The sequence below is a fragment of the Somniosus microcephalus genome, chromosome 27 (genome assembly GCF_052327205.1).
Source record: "Somniosus microcephalus isolate GS21.2 chromosome 27, FLI_Smic_1.0, whole genome shotgun sequence".
NCBI classification, from domain to species: domain Eukaryota; kingdom Metazoa; phylum Chordata; class Chondrichthyes; order Squaliformes; family Somniosidae; genus Somniosus; species Somniosus microcephalus.
The window spans coordinates 26071678-26095624 of NC_141013.1; the positions used below are offsets into that span (position 1 = coordinate 26071678).

Consider the following 23947-nt stretch of genomic DNA (forward strand, 5'->3'; position numbering starts at 1 on the left):
TCTGTGTTGCAACCTCAGCTATTTCCATAACTTTTGAGAGCTCCGAACTCCTTCCCTTTGAAGATTGAAGCTCGTGTTCAGATTGTTCCCATTGTAGAGTCTTGTCCTTCAGCATATGAAGGAGTTGGCTGACTGTTAACTCTTCCACGGGAACACTGGGCCAGAGTCTTCTCCATTTCATCCACCTTTTCCTCCAATGCTTTCACCTTCTTTTCCTCTTGTACTTTGGCTTCCAGCGCTCGGAGAAGTTGCGCCTTGATGCTCTCTAGCTCATGTTCAGAGGCCATTCTTACAGTCTCTGTGTTTCTTATAGTTCCCTTTTCTTCCACTGAACGGATTCCCAGTTGAATCTGTTCTTCAAGTTGTTGAATCTCGGTCATTGCCGCCCCATATTTGTCTTGGGTTTCCTTTAATATTTTTATGAGTTCTTGTACATCTTGTCTTTCAGGTTCTGCCATGTCTTTCACCTCTAATTTCTCATCTATGGATGGAACTTCTACCGATGAGTCTGTCTTGGCCTTGAGCTCATCAAGAATTTCCTGCAGCCTTTGGACTTCTTGCTCATGTTCAACCTTCAGTTGCTCATATGCTTCCACTGAAACTAGCTTTTCGGAGGTTGCCGAGTTAACCCCTTCCAGAATTGTAGCCTGGGCCTGTTCATACTGTTCTTTCAACTTCTCACACTCTGCTTGTAAGGAGTCGTAGAGAAGAACTGGAATAAAATCCTGGCTTCCTGCAGATTCCTCTTCATTTGCTTCTTCCTGCAAATATTCTAACTCCTGAACAGCATAAGGGAGGTGTGATCGGTAATTGGTCACGATGGCTCTATGGTCGCTCTCTGCTTGAGCTAGCTGCTTCTGTTGTTTTTCCAGATTCTCCCATTCGGTGTCATAGAACTTTTTCATTGTTTTCATCTCTTGTACGAGACGGTAACTCAATTGTTCTAATTGTTGTCGTAATTTGAAATAAGTTTGAGTCCGAGCTCGGTGTTCTTCCGTCATGGATATGTCCGTAACTTGAACAGGCTCAGAATTTTCTGTCGAACTAGGTTGTCGTTGTTCGGTGGAGTTCTGTTCTGAAACTTTGTTCTTCTCTGGAGCATAAGCCTTTATGCATGCCTTCGTTTTTCCAACCTTCGTCGGCAAGTCCATTTCAGCCTTGTCTTTCATATTTGGGTTGGTCTTATCGTCATCCGTTTCAGAATCTGAGCTGATTGTCTGCACCGAGTCCTCACTCATTATGGCTTTTAGATAGTGCCATTCCATGTCTATTTTCTTGATCCACTCCCGTCCTAGAAGTGGTGGTCCTCCCTCATGTAGTACGTATAAGTTCATTCTTGGGTGTTCTTTACCCCTATCTCTCACTTTGACTCTTATCTTTCCCATGGGGTATACTTTATGCCCCGTGTATGTCTGCAATGCGAACTTGGTATCTCTTAAGGGTATATGTGAGAATAGCCGGTGGTAATCCCTTCGATTTATGACTGATAGAGCTGATCCAGTGTCCAACTCCATTTTCACTTGGATTCCAGCTATTTTTAGCATGACCCAGATAGTTTGTAGGTCAGCTTCCTTACTCACATTGTGAATTCTCAGACTACCCAGCTCCTGGCCGTTTGGGTCTGAGTCTGAATTCTGTTCATCTGAACTCTTAGCCACCTTGTGTACCTTGTACTTTTCCTGTGATGGCTTCCTTTGGTTGTTGGTCCTTTGGTTGTTGGTCTTCTTCCCTGACCGGCATACCTTAGCTATGTGACCCAGTTTGCCACATTTCCTACATTCCTGGTTCTTAAACCAGCATTGGTTCTGGTCGTGTGTTGTCTTCCCACAACGATAGCATTTTGTTGTTGTCGAGGTAATTTGATCCACACTTAGTGCTGCTGTCTTTAGCTGCATTTCCGCAGTTCCCTTCGCTGCGGCTTCGTGCGATGCTGCAATAAGGACAGCCCTGTCAAGTGTAAGGTCGTTCTCTTCGAGTAGTCGCTTTTGCGTTCCTTCCTTTGCCAACCCGCACACGAACTTGTCTCGCAATGCCTCTGTCAGATTCCCTCCAAACTGGCAGTATTTCGCTAGTCTACGCAGTTCGACCAAGTATTCTGCGTTGCTTTCGTCTTTCCGTTGCGTTCTCGCATAGAATTTGAATCGTTCCGCCAACATCAACGGTGTAGGGTTCAAGTGGTCCTTCAGGACAGCCATAATATCATCGAAAGTCTGATCCGCCGGTTTAGCTGGTGCTAGTAGATGCTTCAAGAGCCCGTATGTCTTTGCGCCCATCGTGTTCAGCAAGGTTATAGCTTTGTCGTCATCTTCTATTTTATTGGCCTCACAATAGATCTCAATGCGTTCCACGTACGTGGCCCAGTCTTCTACTTCGGAATTAAAATCGTTGATGTTACCATGCTTAGGCATCTTCCTCTCTTTGGGAACAACACAAGTATTTCTTTAAATTATTATTTCTTTTTTTTTCCTAAGATGGCGGTTTTCCCGCAAAAATGGCGGTTTCCCGCTCTTATCTTCTCTCCCCGCCCACTTCAATGGCGGTTTCCCGCTTCTGTCGTCTTCCCCGCCTAATGGCGGCTTCCCTGGCGGGAGGGGTACACTTTCCCCACGGGCGACGGCCGCTGGCTTTCAGGTTCACAGCCTGCGCGTCGGCTTCAAGGCTTTCCCTTTTTTATTTTATGGCAGGGCGACCGGCTCTGGGTACCCCATTGACGGCGAACAGGTTCAGCCGCTGAGCTGGCTCTCGCACAGTTCCCCTTGCTCGGCTCTCTCTCTTCCGCTCGCTCGGCTCTACCGGCGCTGGGTACACCCCGTTGACGGAGGACAGTTCAGCCGCTGGACTGGCTCTCGCACAGTTCCCCTTGCTCGGCTCTGCCTCTCTCCCGCTCGCTCGGCTCTACCGGCACTGGTTACACCCCGTTGACGGAGGACAGTTCAGCCGCTGGACTGGCTCTCGCGCAGTCTCTCTTGGTCGGCTCTGCCTCTCCCGCTCGCTCAGACCCCAATCGCGCCTCCCAGCCCTCTCGCAGTCCGGTGATTCTCTCCCCGGCTGCGGCTGAGTTTCTCTCTCTTCCCGCGCCTACGCTCCCGGTTGCAGCACTTCGTGGCTTCGGTCACCGCCCGGCTTTTCCCGCCGGTCGCGGTCTCTCACGACGCCGTTGGACCCGACTTTTTGTCCGGCTCCTTTTCCCCCTTGACCGTGGTCGAGTGCCCAGCCCTTATCCTCCGGCTATTCTTTTCACTTTCCCTTACTCAGTCACCGTGGCAGAAGGGACAGTCAGTGCCTGTTGCTGATGGAAGTTTTTGTCGCTAAAGTCTTCCTCCTTTCTATTGCTGCAGCCTTGAGTTTTCTCCCAGCCGAATGACGAGGGCGGTTGCCTCTTTTCGACGCTCTTTCGTTGCTTTGAAATTATTGTTGCCGCAGGGTACGATCGGACTCGTCGCCACTGTAAATAAAGTCTGTGGGTTGTGCAGTTAATTACGACAGACTTCAGGAGTAACATACAACAGGACTTTACTATTCGAAGGTCAGGGCGAATCTGCCCTATAAATCATGCCACAGCACTTATATACCGGTGTGGTCACTGTCGGTATTACCGTATACAGAAGCCAAACAAGTAGTGCCACACCTAAAATAGTTCTCTTAAAGGTGAACGGTTACATACAATAGTCTCTTAAAGGTAGACGGTTACATACACTACAGCTACGAAGGCCAACATACCATTTGCTTTAAGTCCCCGGGCTGTTCAATGTGGACAGATGAAACTTTTGGTCTGCAAATAACACTGGTTCTTGGACTTTTTTTTAAATGGTGATCATTTTTTAAAATGTTTTCTCAGTATGGAAGCTTCAAAATATTCAACTATTTGGTTAATATACAGGAGACGTGATTTCAGTGTTTAATTGGATAGTTTGTGTTGAAGGAAAAATCCCTGATCAGTCTGCAGGACCACATGATAAGCAACTGATGCCTATTAAGAAAGGCTGCAGTCTTTGTAGTTGGTGACTGCACTTCTTGTTTGCTGGATTTCCCTTTGTAAGTTTCTCTTTTACAGTTTCTGCACATTAGGAAGGCCCCAGTTAACTGCTTTGAGGTGTTCTGATTTTCTTCAAATCTTTCTCTTCCACCACCCCGCCCCCACCTCAGCATTCTGGATGAAACGGACATTTTGTGACCAAGGCAGGAGACTGGAGTTTGCTTCATAGTGGAATTGGACACTGAAGGTTCAGGCGCTGGACTGCATTTTTTCCCCATCATACTGAGGTATGAGCAGTTGCACAATTTTTAACGAGATCGATATTAAAATTGGCTTTGTTCAGTATTTTTGAAGTGTTATGAAGACTTCAACAACTTTGATCCACTGATTTTTGAATCGGTGAGGCAGCTTTTGAATGGGTTCAAATGGTTCACTGGCTCTGATGTAATTAAGTGAAATGGATTTTTTTTTAAAGATAAACCAAGCCAATTCATTTTTATAATGTGCGGTGGTGAGTGAGTGATGACTTCGGTCATTGAATTCAAGTGCTGTAAGCAGTATGAATGAATGAAGCCATCTGAATCTAGGAATAATGTATGTATCCTGAAGTATGATGTTGCCATATAACTGCATCAGAGCACTGTACATCATGAAGGAAACCACTTGTTTCAAGCAAAGAGTTACTGTTTTATGCCACTTATTTTTTTTCCAGCACTTGGGCTGATGCAAAATGAATCTGTAGCTCCCAGCCCCTCTAAATTGGTAATAAAAAGCTGCTTTTAAATGTGCAGCCTGTTCGTGCAGCGGTCAAGCTCAGATGCTTCCTTAAGTTCCTGACTTTCAGCTCGCGTCATTTGGCGGGGGAGAGCAAGCCACGTTGATCTGTTTTCCCCATGGGTGAATTAATTTGCACCCTTCATGCTAGAGTCTGACTCAGAGTATTGGCAGTTGCGTCAGAGCTGGGAATAGATCATAACCACACCACCTCCGTGGTTTTTGTTTTAAAAAAACGAAACAAAACCATTCTCTCCTCTCCAGCAGTTCACTCTCTTTGAAAGCTGTGATTGCATATTGATAAGATTCCTAATATTCAAGTATTAGGAAGAATTTATTTTTTCCCCTGGAAATTTGTTGCTTGGAGTTTTTTTCTCTTCAGCTAACTAAGTCACTGCCACTGAGTCTAGAATGTCTGATCTACCATCGGGCTTTTATGATGTTGGTTTGAGTTGGCTTCTTCCCTGCCCGTCTCAATCCCGTGGTAGATCTTACTGATTTCCTACAGTACAAATGAATGATGTTTTAAACTGGCTCTGCACCATCCAACATCTATCTTGCAAAATATAAATTTAATACTAATTTTAATGCATTAAAAACTTATTTTTATTTTGGTTTTGGCAAGTGCTACTGAATTCGACATAAATAATTAGGTAGTGCAGAGAATCAGCTGAACGACTGACTAACTGTGGTGTGTTTCTACTTGCTGTGCATTTTCCTCAATGGGAGATCCCATTTTTACTGACTAAATGTAGCATCCGCTTCCATCCTTGGGTTGAATGCTATGCAACATTGTGTAACAGCTGAAAACTATATTGTCATTGCCCTTGAATGTGTTGAAATGCGGCGTGCGTATTTACTTTTTTATAACCGGTTTTGTTCATGATAAAAGATTTTCTCAGTGATTGGAATATTTTCTGTTGAAAATACTTGTTGCGGGGTGGAGGGCGGAAAGAGGAAGTCTGCCAACCTTTCCCCTTTCCATCTGGTCGAGACTTTTTTAGGGGGGTGTCTGCGGGATGGTTCCAGGCTACCATGGGGATTCTGGCCAGCAACTGTTCAAGTAGGCCGAGCAGAGCCTATATCTCCTTACGAGCTGACTTCAAACCTGGTATGGAGCCTTCAAAAGGCCCAAAATGAAAACAATCAAATCCTCAAGGGAATCTATTTGCTTTTAAAACAATGGTACTTGGCTCCCTCTGGAGCATTCTTAAAACAAAACCCAGCACTTGCCTGTATACCTTACTGGCTTGCACCACTTTAAATGTATGCACTAATGTGAAACTGAGACTGCACCTGGAGTGCACTCCCAGCACTTTCTCTTTGCACTTTGTGTCTTTGTAGCACTGTTGCAATCACTGTCCAGTGAATGTATTAAATCCAGTCTTGGGGCAAGAAGTGTAGATTTTCTTATTTCCAGATCTGCTTTAGTAGTAAGGATTTCTGTTGAAAGTAGATAAGTATCAGATGATGCTACCATGACTTTGCAAGATCCTAGTGACATTTTATCACCCTCTATTCCAGCAGATCTTCAGCGAACTGTTTCTCTCCAATTCAGTAGGATGGTTAAGTATCCAAATTGTTACATGTGCTCTGTGGAGTACTTTTTTATTGTTGCATTGCAGTAGCCAGATCCCCCCCTCTCTCTCGGCTCATCCTGGAGGGCAAGGACAACCATTCCTTCTCCATTGTGAACTGCCTCCTGATCTCCCTGCACCCTCTTGTATCATAATGACCTTTTTTGAATTTAATTCAATTTTGGTTTAAAGTGGCACAATTAAGTGGTGGTCCCCACTCCCCTTTTTTAAAGGCAGACACTTGTTTGTAACCCCAGCAGGGTGGTAGTTTTTCAGTATTAAAATGGGACCAGTGATGCTATATCTGAGTTGCAGTAGGAGAGGCCTCTGGTGTGTGATGGGATTATTCCAGTTCCTAGTATGTGTAAGTGATCAGCAGTCGCTCTCCATAAGATAGTTAAATTCAACTGACACCAAGTGGAGGTTGCTGTGGACTCGAGAGACATCCAAGAGATTGGCAGGGTTTACATGTGGACTCAACAGTGACTAACAAAATTCGATATGGACAAAAGCACGTTACCACATATATTGGAACTAAACATAGGCACGTGCATTCAATAAGTGGGGTAGAACTAGAGACTTGGGGGTGTTGGTTTACCTGTTGCTGACCACATCTAGAGCCTGTGGGGCAGCAATAAGCAAAGCAAATAAGCTGGGTTATTGTCAAATTATGATCTCTGAAATGAATTTCTCAAATGGTCTCTGGGTTCCTTGCTATTGTGCTGACCACTCTTCCAACACTTCAGCTAATTCATAAATTTAGTGCAGGGGAGGCCCGAGGTCCCTGGCAAAGTGCCACTAGCCCCTTGTGTGTCTCTCTGAATCTCAATTCCTCCACTGCCTTGCCCCATCCAGTTTGAATCCGCTTTAGCCGTAGGCCTCTGACTCTGGAGTAGTTTGTTTTCCACAATACTCTGCTCCGCCAGTAGAGGTCAGTCCCTCAGCCATCATGCTCCTGGCCTTGAATCCTTTTCCTACACCTTGCCACCCCTTCCTGCTTTCCAAACCCTTTTGAGACCATTTTAGGAGTGAAATCGGGAAGCACGTTTTTTCCGCACAAAGGTTAGTGGAAATCTGGAATTCGCTTTCCCAAGAGAAATTTTCAAGACTTGGACTCTGACAGATTTTTATTGAGCAAGGATATCCAGGGATGTGGAACAAAGGTGGTAACTGGAGTTGAGGTGCAGTTCAGCCATGATTGAATTGAATGGGCGGATCAGGCCCAAGGTGCTCAATGGCCTACTCCTGTTTCTATGGCGCCTTAAGTCTCCCCACCTGACTGACTGTCTTCACCTCCAGTTCATTATCTGTGTGACCCTCTGACCTCTCTCCCTTTATTTTCTCCCCTCCCCCCCCCCCCCCCCACAAATAAAGTACTTGAAGATGTTTGATAATGTAACAGCTGTGAAATTAAACAGGACTTGTAATAATTTGGCCTGGTCACAAAATTAGTTTGCTTTGTTCAAATTGGCAAAAGCAATTTTTTTCTTAAAATAATCCATTAAGATGCTGTATATTAGTATAAACCACTTTATTAACATTTAAGATTGTTTTCATTAAAACAGCGTGCTCACTTTTTTTAGTTGAAGTAAATATTCCAGTATTTGGATCCTTAAAGGCTGTGCCAGGAGACTGCCAGGGTTTCATGATTTCCAAAGTCTCTGAAGGTGCAATGGGCTGGAATGCTCTGGGATCTGTGTTTGAATACAGCACATACTGCTTTGTTATTGGAAGCTTTGTGTTTCTAATGTCTTGGGTCCTTTTGTGAAGTAAACTTAGACATCCTAAACCCAGTTCCTAGTGAGTACAGGCCCACAGTACATACAGAAACCTTCCCTCCCGGCCCAATTTCACACCAAATAATCCAACCTCACTGAAAATCCACCTCGAAGGAAAGGCTGAGGTAGATTATTGGGGCACAGTTAGAAATTTATTCTGCAACTGGCCATGACCTGGAAGTGTTTCCTGACAGAGGTCCCCATTCTGCTATCCGTGTCAGGACTAGTGCAGGTCAAGTGTACCTGCGCATGAACAAGCTGATCTCCTTCTCATTTCCGCCCCGCCCCATAATGCAACATCCGCTCACTTCAATATTTTTCTGGCGAGTAGCCGGTTGGGAATGTCCGGAGTGGGGGTGAAGCTGGTATTTCGGACACCAGCAGCCATGAAGGAGATGCTGGCTGCCTGAATGTTGCTATCTTTCCTTTGCCAGATTGGGACTTGAATGGTTAGACGTGGAAAGAGAATTTGGGACCAAATTGAAAAATGGAAGGTTGGTACCACATTGGTGCTTCCGATGCTTTATGGGAAAGCCTGCTAAGTCAAATTGCTTTATGGGGGCCTTTGAGCCATGTCCGGTTTATGGGGCCGCCTTAATGAGCCTTGCACAGAGAAGCACGAAGTGCAGGCAGAGCTTTGGGCCCACATTGAACACATGGTAGGCCTCGGCATGCTCGAAAATATGAGGAGCTAGTGCCTGAGGTGCTTTCACACACCAGGTGCTCCAGTGTCATCATTGGCCTCTAGATGTTGCAATTGGATTAGTAAACCATTCTTCTGGGATTGTGAGCACAATTTTCTTGACCAATTTTTTTCACAATCTCTCAAATTATCACATTTACACTTTGAAACAAACATTGGATTGAGTTTCAAGTGTTTTTTTAAAAAAAACACGTCAAGCTGTTTTCCTCTGGCTTTGCATTCATTTTGCTCGCTCGCTAAATCCAGGTATCGGTCTCCAACGGTTGTCCTTAATGTTTAGAAATGTTTATTGGTATTTAGGGCAGTGGAGTAATTTAAAACCTGCCACTTACCTTAATCCTCCATCACTACTCTGAGCTGCCACGCCTCATTTCAGGAAGTTCCTGACTGAATGCAAACATTGACACGTAAGCTAAAATGCTGTGTGCCTTGCAGGTGGAGCTGGTAAAAGTGCTGCTACAGGCTGACCTGAGTTACTTTTACTTTTAACTTGAACAAAATCCTAATCTGTAGAACTACTGCAGGTAAGAATGGGTTTGAATGTTGGAAGAGGAGCTGCTGAATATTACGCTGTGGTGGTATTTAGCGCTCCCAAATCCCGGGTGCTTCCCCCCCCCCCCCACCCTCCCCCGTGTTAACTACTCGACAATGTTTTTACTTTTTAATCTTTCTAAAAAGGTTTTGAAATATTGCTGTCGCCTCCGCATGCATTTTATTTCACGGACTTGTCTGCTTGGGCAGGTTTCAAGGATTTAACTCCTTAAGTGCCGGCAGTGGTTTGCAGCTTTTCAGCATGGGATGCCAACCGGGTGTTTTCTGCCCCGGCGCGTAGAATGTGTTAATGTATTTGGACTGCAGTGGTTGGGCACTGAGGTTGCTGTGAATTAGGGTGGGTTTTTTTGTTGAACAAAATGTACTCTGGCATTTTAAACAAATTTGAAACAGTTTACAGAGACGACTCTCTTGGAGAAGGGAATGTGGTGCTGGCCTTCAGGCACTGTTTGGGTAAATTGTTATGGCTAAAGTGACTAGTTTGGTACCATTTGTTTGAAGCCCTGAATGTTCAGGAATTTAGACGCAGCATAATATTGAGGTCAGTTTATGCTCAATTGCACAATGCAACCTTTTCAGGTTTGTTCTCCAGATAGAAACTGCATTTGCTTCAAGTTTACCTTCATTTTGATTGGAAAGTTGTGCTGGTCTCTGCTCATTTAAAAAAAAAAAAAAAAATTCTTTATGCCTTATGCGAGTTACTCACTGAATACGATTCCACAGGCACAAGTGGCCATGTCATACCTTGGCCAAATGACCATTCTTTAAGCTTGCACTTGTTTTAAAAGTTTGGATGTTATGACTTTTTTTCTGGGCATTTGTCTTTGGTGGCCAGAGAGGATTCTTCCAAAAATGACTCTTTGCCAGCTGAGGGAGGGGAAGGTCCAGGCAGCCGTGGTGCTCCCTGGACTGCAGAGCTGCTGTTAGCCGCGCCACTAATGTCAAGAGGGCAGAAGACAGACGCGCTAACTGCTGCCCTTCTCTTTTGCGCATTGGCCGCACTCCGATACCAGCCGCCCAGTCCAGGATGTCTGTCTGACTGGGTCTGTCGGGGGAGTAGTTCATAAAATGAGTGCTTCCAAGGCCCAAATGCACCACCAGGAAACCACAAGAGTAGTTGAGGCAAATAGCACAGATGCATTTAAGGAGAAGCTAGACAAGCACATGAGGGAGCAAGGAATAGAAGGATGGGGGTGGGTGGAGGCTCATGTGGAGCATAAACACTGGCGTGGACCAGTTGGGCCGAATGGACTAATCTGTGCTGTAAATTCTCTGTAATGGAATCCCCTCCCACAAACGGTGTTTTTGTTCATGAAGCCCTATTTTTGGGTTTGGTTTTTCCAATGTTTAGTTTCCATTCCCTGCACAACTTGTGTGAATACTGCATTTGTAATCTTGAACTCTCGTCCACATTGACTTTATCCATACGTACCTTGAGTGGAAGAGTCCGAATCATTTGGAACACCTCCAACTCTTTAATTCCTTGTATCATTTTAGTCTAACTTGCTGACTCGGCCTGCTGGGACTGAGACTTGGTCCAGCCCTCCGAGGGGAATATTGGTGTTTGTGTTGAGCAATCGATTGTGGGCTGTTCTGCCTGGCCTATCTTGGGTGTTGCTGGGAAATATTCATAAATCTAAAACACCAAGGGGGAGAAATTGGGTGAGTAGCGCCACCTGTTGGCGCCTAAAGAGGCAGTCAGTGGCTGTAGCGCCACTGGCTGCGCCTCCCGCGATATTCAGGGGCGCTAATGGTGGTGTTAGCCTTTTGCGCTGCGCCGCCACCGATGACGTAATCGGTGTGCACAGCGTCCCATTCGCGCCCCGATCGATATTTGGTAGCGAACGCCGCTGTAGCGCCGTTCGCTACCCACGCCCGGTTCACGGGGCCTTGCTGTGCCGGCAGAGGCGCAAGTTAAGGTGGAGGTGCGGGGCGGCTGCTTTTTTGGCGGCCACCTGCCAGCAGCTCCGTCCCCGGCCTCCTGGTCCCCTCCCCGCGGCATTGCCGGCTGTTTCCCGAGAGCCCGGCACTTCTCCTTGGTGCTGGGCTCTTTTGCCGGCACTCGCGATCGGGGCTCGCGCTGTTGCAGGCCCCTCCCCCTTAACAGTGGGAGGAAGGCCTGCAGTACCGCAGCGTGTGGCGCTGCGGCATGTAGCTGCGAAATTCACTTTCAGCGCCCTAAGAGGGACGCGGAGCGCCTCGAGCCGCGCCCCGTCTCCCTCTGGGGCACTTCAACTGAATTTGCGGCGATCGTGACGCAAATTCCAGCGCCCAGGCGAACTTTGCGCCGCTTGGGCACCTCAGGCCAATTTCTAGGCCCAAATCTGAACCATTTTGTTTCCAGCAGTTATTTTGAGCCTTTGCTGTTAGCCCATTCCTACACTCAAATATTGCCGAGCTTGGGAGGGGTTCCCTTATTCCAATCTACTGATAATTTTAGCAACGGCAGCTAACATCAGACATGTGGCGTCTGTCACCATTATATCTCTTGTATAAGCCCCATTGTCTTAAGTTATCTGCATTAAAAAAAAATTTTTTTTTTAAATGGCGGCGCGCACGGACGCAGCGGCTTTGTCTCTCCCGAGACTGAGTGTTTTCACCCTCCTTCTGAGTCTCTTCTGGACTCTGCTGATACAAGAATTGAGGGCAGACCTATGTTAATGTATTACAAGCCAAATGTATGTTGAATGTTTAAATGTCTTAATCTAAATGTACACTCTCGGGAGCCACAAGCCTACATTTTGTTGTACTGCACTTGTGCACTAACAATGACAATAAAAGTTGATTTGTTTTTGATTTGATTAAAAACTGCATTATAAATGCATGATTGTCATGCTCTGGTTATATGACCTGCGTTCTGGGTAACTATAAATTGCTCTTTTGTTTCCTTAGTCTGAATTGAAAGGCAATTAAAATGATCAATGATCTAAATAGGATTTTTATGGAGTTCAAGTTTTACATCATGCAATGGGATTATTTGGGAATCTGAATAAAGGCAGCTGTTTTTTCAGGAGCAAGTACAACTTGATGGATCACTTGATGGATTGTAAAATCTGCCAACCTCTGTGGGTTTGACCACTCTACAGTGGGATGTTTATGATGATGGGACAGGAGCTCATTGAGCTCTCCCCTAACCTCTTCCAGTGAATGTGACATGCCGACATTTCCTGTCCTCTTCCAGTCTCTAGCACCTAACTTGGATTGGACTGTTTTTTTACTTTGGGAGCAAAATTGATGCTATACTCCCCTGCTGCTGCTTGCTTGTCAAAGCGAATGTGTTAGTCGGTCACCATTGCTGCTGTTCACTGGGTAGTCTGAGACCGGGCGTGCAACTTCTGTGGCTAAACCGTGTAGCAGCCTAAATGTGGCAGTAGTTTGCTTATTGCTCAAACTCAACACTTACTGAAGCAATACTAAACACGACTAACAGCTTAAAAATATTAGACTATTGATGCTGAAAGATACAAATGTCTCAATATTGTTGGCCTTTTTTTTTAAATTTCTCCCTCTTAGGCAGTCCCTCGGAACCGAGGATGACTTGCTTCCACATTAAAAATGAGTTCGCAGGTGACTGATGAGTCCAATGCAGGACCTACAGTCTCTGTCACAGGTGGGGCAGACGGTGGTTGAAGGGGCGGGTGGGGTGCTTGGGTTGACGTGCGCTGCCTGCGCTGGGCTTCCGCTTGCTCCTGGCGAAGAGACTCGGTGTTCGGTGCCTTCCCGGATGCTTCTCCTCCACTTTGTGCGGTCTTGGGCCAGGGATTCCCAGGTGTCGGTGGGGATGTTACACTTTTTCAAGGAGGCTTTGAGGGTGTCCTTGAAGCCTTTCCTCTGCCCACCTAGGGCTCTCTTGCTGTGCCGGAGCTCCGAGTAGAGCGCTTGTTTTGGGAGTCTCGTATTGGGCATGCGGACAATGTGACCCGTCCATCGGAGCTGATCGAGCATGGTCAAAGCTTCGATGCTGGGGATGTTGGCCTGAGCAAGAACACGGACGTTGGTGCGCCTATCCTGCCAGTGGATTTGCAGGATCTTAAAGCTGGCTGGTGGGAACGGGTTTGGGTCAGATGCCCGTTTTGTACCCAGGCTGATTTTTGTGCTCCATTGACTTCAATGGGCCATAAAATAAGGTCAACACTTAACCCTCAATTGTTATTTAACAGAAGAAAATTTCAAAATGTTGTATTTTAGATTTTTTTTTCCCCTCTGTTGCTTATGTCTCCTTTCTGCCTGGTTGTCGTGCCAGCTGGGTTGTTGCCATGTACTCTGGGGACTGTAGTTTCACAGGAGATGGATGGAAACTACAACCCCAGTGCTCCATCTCAAACCTGGGCACTAGAACACCTCCTGCCCAGTGGAAGGATCCTTTTCTGTGTCATGTGATAGAAATTGTCACAGTGCACTCTGGGTATTGTAGTTTCTCCTCCAGTGCCCATGATGCATCTCACTCAGTTGCCCCTCAGTCATTGCACTCTGGGGGCATATATTGCAACTAAAAATGTGCCTGTGTGTTTGTATAAATAACTATTCTGGTTGTCAACGGGAGCTAGAATCTCCTGCCACAATTGAAGAATCTAGGAAAAGTGCACAACACCAGCCCCAGAATTTTTTTTTGGGTGTGGGTTGGTTAGGTGGGGTGAGAGTGCATCTATACAAGGGAAGCTAGCTTCCAAATGTATGCCAATGTTGTCATTTTGATTGTATTATGGTAAAAGTTGAACTTTTGGGCAAATGAGGGGTACTGTAAAATATGGCATGTCAAAGGACCAGCACGGGGAGAGAGGGGGGTGATATTGAGCAATTTTGGTTAGATGTGATGCTTGCTGGTTTGTAGCTTCAGTGATTTTGGTTGCTAGTTTGCTTTTCTTGCCCGTGCACTGAATGAGACTAGATTTTGCTTGGTGCACATTTGGTAAAAATGGAAAATTTGAGACAATCAGTGTGGATAACTGTGGTGTATGTGCCTTTTAAGAGCCCCAGGTGTGCGTAATGCCAGTAATTGCCACTTGGGCTATATCAGCCTGTGTATTGTGTATATCCTTTAGAACCCCCCCCCCCCCCCAGACTTGCTTAGTAAATACCTATGAACCAACTCCTGTCTCCAGTGTCTTTATCTACACACGGACACTACAGTGGCGACGAAGTGGAACCGGACTTACCTGCAATTCGGCAGCACCTCAAGGACATCGATTCCTCCAGCGTCCAGAAGACTCAAGGAAGTAATAAACTGTGGTTTCACCAGCTGGCCAAGCTGGTGGCAGGTACTGCGCTAATCCTTCCTGGGCGTCAGGCTGGGGCTCCAGCGGCGGGCTCTACAGCTGAGACAGGCAGCGAAATCGGAGGCAAGCAATAACGGACTAGGAGGGTGCACTCGGGAGACGGCCGGCGCGGCAAGCAGGTCAGCGTTTAGACCTCCGTCGGGAACGAGTCTCCAACAGTGAATAAACGGAAACCACAGTAAAACAGCGTTGTTATCGGTAGCAGCGGCGGGAACGCGCAGGAAGCGCCATATCATTGCTACCGAGAGGAAAAAAAAAGCGCGGGAAGCGCCGTATTTTTTTTTAAATGCCTAAGTCTGGCAATATTGATGCTTTTGATAACGAAGCGGAGCCTAACTTTGGCAATATTGATGTTTTTGATAACAAGATAGAGGATTGGACCACATATGTAGAAAGAGTGGAGGTGTTTTGCACCGCAAATGGAATAGAAGATGAAAAAAAAGCTTCAGTGCTTCTGGAGCTAATGGGCGCAGAAACATACAAGCTGTTACGCAACTTAATCACTCCAGCCGAACCGATGGACAAGAATTTTGAGGAGATTGTTGATACCCTACACTGCCAATTCGAGGCAGGACTGGCAGATTCTCTGCAAGACAAATTCATCTGCGATCCCCTAAGTGTAGAAACACAAAAAAGGTATCTTCTGGAAAAGATTTAACACTGGACAAGGCTTTCAGTGCAATAGGAGCGGCAAAGATACAGCAAAGGCCACAGGACTTCGGCACCCATGAAATGACACGGGGTTTCGAGAGATGTTATCGCTGCGGCAGATCCAACCATGACCAGAGGGATTGCTGGTTCAAAGAAAGCATGCAGGCGATGCGGAAAGATGGGACACATTCCACGTGTATGCCGATCTGAAAATAAAAAATCCACTAACGGGAAAAGAATCAATAAGGAAAAGCACAGAAAGGTACAAATGATGACGGACAGTAGCTCCAAAGACCAGAAGAGCGATAGCGACTCTGGGAACAAGAGACTAAGCTCTCTCAAATTACATAATGTAATTGCCAATGAAGATTACCAGACCATTTTGGGTTACCCTCATAATAGCAGGGTCTCCAGTTAAAATGGAGCTAGATGCAGGATCAGCTCTAACCATAATAAATCGACGAGATTACGAGAGGCTATTTTCGCATATACCTCTAAAAGACACATCCATTATCTTAAAAACATATACGGGGCAGAAAGTATACCCCAAAGGAAAAATAAAGGTGCCTGTGGTATACAACGGCAAAAAATACAAAAGTTGTATTTATACATTCTACAAGATGGTGGTCCACCGTTGTTGGGACGTGAATGCATAAGGAAGATACGTTTAGACTGGCACTCCATTCAGGCACTGACGGTGATCAGTAAGGAAAAAAACAATGATGACATCATACCTGAACGATTAAAAGACATCTTGGCCAACGCCAAAGAAGTGTTTCAAGAGAAACTAGGAACCTTGAAAGGCATCACCGCCTCAATAAAAGTGGAAGATGCAGCAATTCCAAAAATTTTTAAGGCAAGACCGGTGCCATACGCAATACGTCCAGCAGTCGAGGCAGAGCTGGAGAATTTGGAAAAGGCAGGCGTATTATCCAAAATAGATTGGAGCGAATGGGCAACACCCATTGTTCCAGTCATGAAAAAAGCATTGAAAAATAACTGAAGAACAGAGAAAAATTCGCATCTGTGGGGACTTCAAGGTGACTGTAAACCCGGTCCTTCACACGGTACAGTATCCTCTTCCGAGGATAGAAGATATTTTCGCCTCGCTATCCGGAGGAAAACGTTTCACAAAAATTGACTTGGCACAGGCATATCTACAGATGGAGGTTGAGGAGACCTCTAAAAAGTATCTCACAATAAACACACACAAAGGCCTGTACCAGTACAATCGACTGGTTTTTGGAGTAGCATCAGCTCCAGCTATCTGGCAAAGAGCTATGGAGCAAGTCCTGCAAGGGATTCCGGGGACTCAATGCTACCTAGACGACAGCCTTATAACAGGAGAAAACTACAACGAGCACCTTGCCAATTTGGAGCAGGTGCTCACTAGGCTGAAAGAACGGGGCCTACGAGCAAATCGCCCCAAGTGCGAATTTTTCCAAAATCAGATATCATATTGTGGCCACATAATTAATAAGGAAGGGTTGCATAAGTCACCTGAAAAAATTGAAGCAGTTATAAAAGCCCCAGCACCTGAAAATGTTTCACAATTAAGGTCATTCCTGGGATTAATAAATTACTATCATAAATTTTTACCGAACTTATCAACTATTCTACACCCTCTTAATAATCTTCTACAGACAGGAGTGATTTGGAAATGGAACGAAGACTGTAAACGTGTCTTCCATAAATGTAAAGACTTAATCACATCCGAGAAAGTTTTGGCTCATTACAACCCATCACTACCAATCAGACTGGCGTGCGATGCATCCCCTTACGGCATAGGAGCGGTATTGTCCCATAGATTCCCTGATGGCTCGGAACGGCCGATAGCTTTTGCGTCACGCTCATTGAACTCAGCTGAGCGTAACTATTCCCAGATAGACAGGGAAGCACTCAGCCTGGTATGGGGAGTGAAGAAATTCAACCATTACCTACACGGACAAAAATTTACCTTGCTGACTGACCATCAACCCCTCATCTCCATATTCAACCCTAAGAAAGATGTCCCCATTATGACGGCACAAAGACTACAGAGGTGGTCCCTTTTTCTAGGGGCACACCAATACAACATTGAATACAAAGGGTCAAAACAGCATGGGAATGCTGACGGTTTATCGCGCCTGCCGTTGCCAACGATAGAAGAGGCACCTACAGTAGACCCAGTAGAGATATTCCACTCTACCATAGTGGAATGTCTACCGGTGACAAATTCTGCCATTGAAAGGGAGACCAGAAATGACCCTACACACTCTCGGGTCTACGATTTAACAATGAAGGGATGGCCAGCACATGGCGAACCACTGTTGCCAGCATTCTCGCAAAGAAGAGAACAGCTGTCAGTGTGCCGAGGAACCTTGATGTGTGGATCCAGAGTGGTGATTCCACCCAAACTCCAGGATAAAGTGCTAAAGGAGCTTCAGGAGGGGCATCTGGGTGGAGTGAAAATGAAGAACCTAGCTAGGGCATTTGTATGGTGGCCAGGTATCGATGGAGACATCGAAGACATGACCAAGAGCTGCCTAGGATGCCAGAAGGTCCAAAATGCTCCGCCACAGGCCCCTCTACATCCATGGGAGTGGCCCTCATCTCCCTGGCAAAGGGTGCACATCGACTTTGCTGGTCCATTTATGGACTCAATGTTCTTAATCGCAGTTGATGCACACTCCAAGTGGCCGGAGGTAATAAAGATGTCCTCCACCACCACGGAAAAAACCATCACAGTATTAAGGACCATATTTGCCAGGAATGGGCTGCCGGAACAGAGATGTTCTGATAATGGACCGCAATTTGTGTCCGAAGAATTCAGAAAGTTCTTAAAGAACAATGGGGTAAAGCACTACACGTCCGCCCCATACCATCCCGCCACCAATGGATTGGCTGAAAGGTTTGTCCAGACCTTCAAGAAGGCCATCAAGGCCATGGGTAATGAAGAAATAAAACTTCAGCACAAGGTGGATAACTTATTTGCATATAGGAATGCAACACGTATGGTTACAAACCAAACTCCCGCCATGATGTTCTACAATAGAAACCTAAGATGCCGGCTGGATTTGGTCAAGCCCAACATCCGAAGGGACGTGGAGAACTGGCAGTTTCAGGGCATGAATGAAAGGCCAACTAGGGCCTTCCAGATAGGCCAACCGGTTTTGGCCCGGGACTACCGTACCGAGAAATGGCAGCCTGGAACTATCTGCACACGACTAGGACCACTGATGTATACCGTGGACATTGGAGAAAGCATAATAAGGCGCCATGCTGACCAAATCATCAAGTCATCCGAAAAGGGACAACCTACACCACCACGCTATACATCTAACGATGAAGTAGAGATACCCATATCTACCTCCGATCCGGTGATACTGGAACCCGATGAACCCGACACTGGCCTTCAAGCCGAATCAGCCTTACCAGAAGAACCTACTACACCACCAGAAACTACTACACCCCCGAGGTGTTATCCGGACCGAGTCAGGAAGCCTCCTGAGAGACTAACTTTTATAATTAATTAATACAGCAATGTATATTTTGCATATAACATGTAATTAATAATTACTTAAAATATGATGTACTAGTTAGCTAGAAGGGGAGGAATTGTGGTGTATGTGCCTTTTAAGAGCCCCAGGTGTGCGTAATGCCGGTAATTGCCACTTGGGCTATATAAGATTGTGTATATCCTTTAGAACCCCCCCCCCCCCCCCCCCCCCCCCCCAGACTTGCTTAGTAAATACCTATGAACCAACTCCTGTCTTCAGTGTCTTTTATCTACACACGGACACTACAATAACTTAACAAAACTATTTGTTTTTAAGATGCAACATAAATGTGATGCTGATGTGGAAAGCTTTAGTGTAGATGTACACAGACTTAAATATGTATGCACATGCACTTCCTGTACATCCGATGTCACAGAATGTAATGCACATTTGTGTCTTTTATAAAAAAAAAAAAAAAAAAAAATGGTTGAGGAACACTGTACTGGAGCCACAATATCTACAGCCTCTCTTTAACTGACCTCTTATGGACACAACTGGTGTTTACTTTTCAATTAGACTGTTCATCTTCAAAGGGACACACATCAGAACTGAATCATGTACAGTACTATGTTTCACATGCTACAATATTCCATCCTTCCAAAACATTCTCTGATGCATGTTATTTTAAAATAAATAAAATAATCTCCTTCAATGGTTCCACAATGTTCCTCTTGAGTATCTGATGTTCTGTTTTGGGAGTGGGCCCTTGGCCCCATCAATATTTGCAGGGGACTCTCACACACCGCCCCTGGAGTGCTCTATTGATTTATATTGTATCACAAGATCAGTTTATTGTATTGAGCAACTTTTTTACGGTTTCACAACTTGTTAGTCCTCTCACCCCAGCCTGATGCCATGAACAGCCAACATGCCTAGAGTGAATGGATTCAGGTCATCAGAAGAATGTGAAGATAGGTCAGTTGCTCCACAAAAGTTACTATTTGACCATACAGCTACCACTTATCAGATACGGTGCGTGTTGACCTATTCCGAGTCGGCACGACCTTGGAGCCCCAGCTGTTCAATAGAAACTCCAGAGTTTACTAATGGTATCACCTCTTCTCCTTTCACCCGCCCCCCCCCCACAAAGCTATGCCATGGCCATGTAAAAAGCCTTGACTTGCTAACTTATTCACCTCTCTTCCACAAACAACATGGAGGGGGGAATGGGGCTCTGAGAATAAGTCCTCAATGAAAGAAGTAACTAATTTTGGAGCGATATAGGGAATGCGTAGATGTCGCATACTGTGATTTCCAGAAAGCTTTTAATAAAATGTCTGTCTTAAGAGGCTTATTAAAATTCTGGTATATGGTAGAAGAGGACATATAGCAGCATCGATAGAAAGTGGTTTGACGGACAAGAAACCGAGTTTGAGTAAATTGCCGTTGCTTGGTCTGGGGAAGGGTTGGAAGTGTGTACTCCTGGGTCACTGCTGGGTTCACTCTTGTTCTGTGCACAAGTCCAAAGCATCTATAGTGGAATGGGTTGACAGGTGGCAGATGCAATTTTAATATGGATCAGTGTAAGGTAATACATTTTGGGAAGAAAGACCAGAAATTGGCATCTAGGCGCAATTGAAAGATGTGGATGAATAGAGAAACAGGAGTTCAAATGCATAATTCCCCGAATGGGAGCACAGAGAAACGGTAACGTGGAGTGCAGGTTTCAGTGCTGGCAGCAAAAAGGTGCAGTGCCTCGGTTGTGGTAAAACCTCTCTTGGGACATCTTCCAATCTGGATGATGTAAGGCCTCCACCTAGCGATTAAGAAATATCACTTGCGATAATATCACTTGGGTTCCTTTCCTAGAGGTTAAATGAATCTTGTCTTTTCACCAAGCAACATTCTGGTAAAATCATTTCAGACCTACACAACAGAGATGAGGAATTAACGTAACACCTTTTGTCCAAACACTGCGAAGAACACAATGCCACTCTTTCTCCCCGCATGCCACAGCGAGCAAACCATCGCAATCATTTTGATGTACAATGCCTTCCAAACATGTACAGCTATGTCAACAGACCAGCTCTAGTGGATGCCCCTGTGAATACTCTAAGGAAATTAGATAAAGTCTTGACCAATTATATAAAACTATTATATAAACCTGTCACGGAAGAGAAGAAAATTTAAAACTTAAATTGTCTACTTTGGAGGCTCAAATGCCCACCAGTTATGGAGGCACGTTTAAATTGAGACAAAATTGCTAATTTACAAAGCCAGATCCCCAACCAATGACTCACTATTGTGGTGGAGAGTCTTCAAATATTTGAATAGGGAGGAGGTCATTAGCAATCATTGTACAGGGAAAGTAGCTTCAAGATCTGTGCATTATCCTGTAGAATATTTACACGGGGGTGGGGGCGTGCGAGCAACCGGTTCACCAAACATTAAAGGCAACGCCTCGGGTTAATAAAGCTGAAATCTAATCTAATACTAAGTTGTATCTTGAGGTATGGAATACATAGATACAAGGTTAAATGTAAGAGGTTTACAACAAGGGACAGGAGAAGCTTCTTGAGAGTTGAGGCTGTGGAATTCACTTCCAGGATTAGTGGTTGAGGCAGAAACTGTAAACATACACCCAACTAATCTCATCTTGAATGAAGAAGAAGGGGGTTGAAGGGAATTGGGAACAGGGTGGGTGAATATGATCGGAACGATTTGCTCACATAAAGGGTAAACGCGAACTGGTGGGGCCGAATGGCTCGTTTCAGTATTAATGCTTGCGTGTTTTTATGGCAGTTTGAAATGGAGACCTGAAGTGTTAGGGTTTTTATTGTAGCTAGATTTGTGGCCTGATGTTTGCTTTCTGTGCCACCCTCTGCTTTTAAGGCTCTGCTCCTTTTTATAACTCTATCCTTTCAGCTGCAAATAATGTTTAGGCCGAGGTGTCCGAGCTTTTATCTTCAATTAGTAATTGCTTTTGTTCAACAGCTTTTGACTTGCTGATTTTTTTTTTTTAAATGTCGTCTGTTGCGTTGGTTATACTTGTGACAAGTAACTGCTGTCGAAGAATGTTGCACTTTGTCTGAGTGGCTACTCATGGGGCAGTCACCTGATGCACGTGACACGCTGCAGCCTGTTTGTCCGCCTTCCAAAGGGCTCTGTATTTTTGTCTCTCGGAGAGTGGGATTTTAATGCCCTTGGTTGGGAAGGCCTTAAGTGTAACCAGCATTTTCCTGTCTACTCTGTTGATGACATGTCTCCTTTAGGCGGCTGTGGCGCTTTTAGACATAAAGGTGATGGAAAAGTAAACTTGCTACGGAGAGTTCTTGGCCTAGGAATTCATCTCTGGCGATGGCCACCCGTTATACGTAGCGCCTGATGGTCAGTTCCATTGCAGTCAGCAATGACTGCGTATAACGGGCGGCCGAGCCGATACAGCCCGTTCCGTGCCACCGCCGGAGATTCATTTCCAGGCCCTTGTGTTTTGAAGCCAGGTAGCTGGTGGCACCATCTCTCCCTGTACTAGATACTTGGCCTGCTGATGACGCGCTCTCTGCTATCAATCAACTTCACTGCTCAAGAAAAACTGAATAGTTTCTTTGTGTTATCCTCGTCTCCACTGTTGGGAACTCTGCATTATCTGCCAATTGCTATACTCCACCCTCGGTCCTCTGTTAGGGTGGATAATGGAGGTGCCACTGTTCAAGTATCGGGGGAAAACCAGTCACTATGTATCTTAAAGGGGTGGTGGGGAAAGAGTCTGGTTACATATTTCTTGGTCAGAGCCTATTTGAAACCATTTTCTTCTTTTATTGCAGATCAGCATTAAGTTTTCACTATGTCTGATGGAGAATATGATTACCTCATCAAATTCCTAGCACTTGGTGATTCAGGAGTAGGAAAAACCAGCTTTCTCTATCAATACACCGATGCCAAATTCAACTCCAAGTTCATCACCACAGTTGGCATAGACTTTAGAGAAAAAAGAGTGGTAAGTAAAGCGGAAACAGGACACTGTTCTCCAACACTGCCTTCGCTCGATTTATGTAACTCCATAATAATGACCATTTAGGACTTTGAGCTTTTACTTTCTTCTTCAGATCCTTTTGATTACATTTTGTGCCTGTAGCTGTAACTCAGATTTTATGTTCCTATACATGATGATTTTTGATTTAATTATCCTGTGACTTAAGCATCTTTAAAAAATAAACCATGCACTATTACGATGATGTGAGATGCCTCTGCCTTTGGTTCTCCTTAAACCTGTTTGGTTCTCCTTAATTGGGATTGGACTTTGGTGTGGGCCCTGTGATTGAATAGCCCTCAAATGTCCGTTCTCAATCTGAGCCTGGACAGTAGAGGGCTGCTACTTGGACATGAAGTTGCCTTGTAGCTGTGGGTAGGAAATCATGCGCTCAGAAACTCCTCGATTTATCTGCTGACCTGGCGTGGGCTGCGCTGGTCTCCCTCCCTTCTGGACTGCGCTGGTAAGGGATGGCCAATACATTTGAGTTTCTGTTCAAACCTGCCTGGGTGCAATGTCAAAGATCTAAGGACTACTCCAGGGCAAACTGGAAAACCATGCTATGGGCTGTAGAATTTGCATTCAGAGGCCTATAGTGTGGCTTCCTGGCATCGGGCCTTCGACTAAAGTTGTGTCCTTCCTTCTGCCCCTTTCAATTCTGAAAAGCTGCTCCCAGATGTCTCCTGTAGCCTGGCAGGAGATCTTACTTGAGGGTATCCAATGATGGGAGGAAAATAGACACTTTTTTAAAGAAAGTTCGAAGAATCCATTGAAGAAAATGGTATTCCCCCTAGACTTTCCCCTTTTATAAAAAAAAAGTGTTGGTTCACACACGTTGGGTAATTCCAGTGGGGACTGACCACGATTACATCTCTCCTCCTTCAGAGTTTTTCAATTCAGTACTTCAGATGATGTGTGGAATGAATTGGAGAATCTGATTTATCTTGACACTCTCCTGTACTAAGCAGCCACGCTGCCGACTTCCTCTTAAATTCAGCGCAGTGGTGGTAATTGTTGAGGGGCTCTGGTTTGTGTAGGTTCATAAGATAAGTATAATTCTATTGTGCAGTACGAAAGTCCCCTTTGTAAGCTGCTGGATGCTCACTGAGTGATGTGCTCGCCCTCCATATGTAAGGTGGTTTTTCCGTTGC

General features: G+C 45.3%; 1 protein-coding gene across 10 annotated transcripts in view; it reads left to right on the forward strand.

Annotated features, from left to right (window-relative positions):
- The window catches only part of rab27a (RAB27A, member RAS oncogene family), a 121175-nt gene that overhangs the window by 61043 nt on the left and 36185 nt on the right, over positions 1-23947 (forward strand). For 6 of the 10 annotated variants that reach the window (XM_085968780.1, XM_085968778.1, XM_085968777.1 and 3 more), the window contains 2 exons: positions 4147-4263; positions 22591-22763. In XM_085968780.1, coding sequence (XP_085824906.1) covers positions 22611-22763 — 153 coding nt within the window. In that variant the 5' untranslated portion in view covers positions 4147-4263; positions 22591-22610. Of the gene's footprint in view, positions 1-4146; positions 4264-9193; positions 9333-22590; positions 22764-23947 lie in introns of those variants that run through there. The other 4 variants (XM_085968785.1, XM_085968783.1, XM_085968787.1 and 1 more) reach the window with 2 other exon arrangements.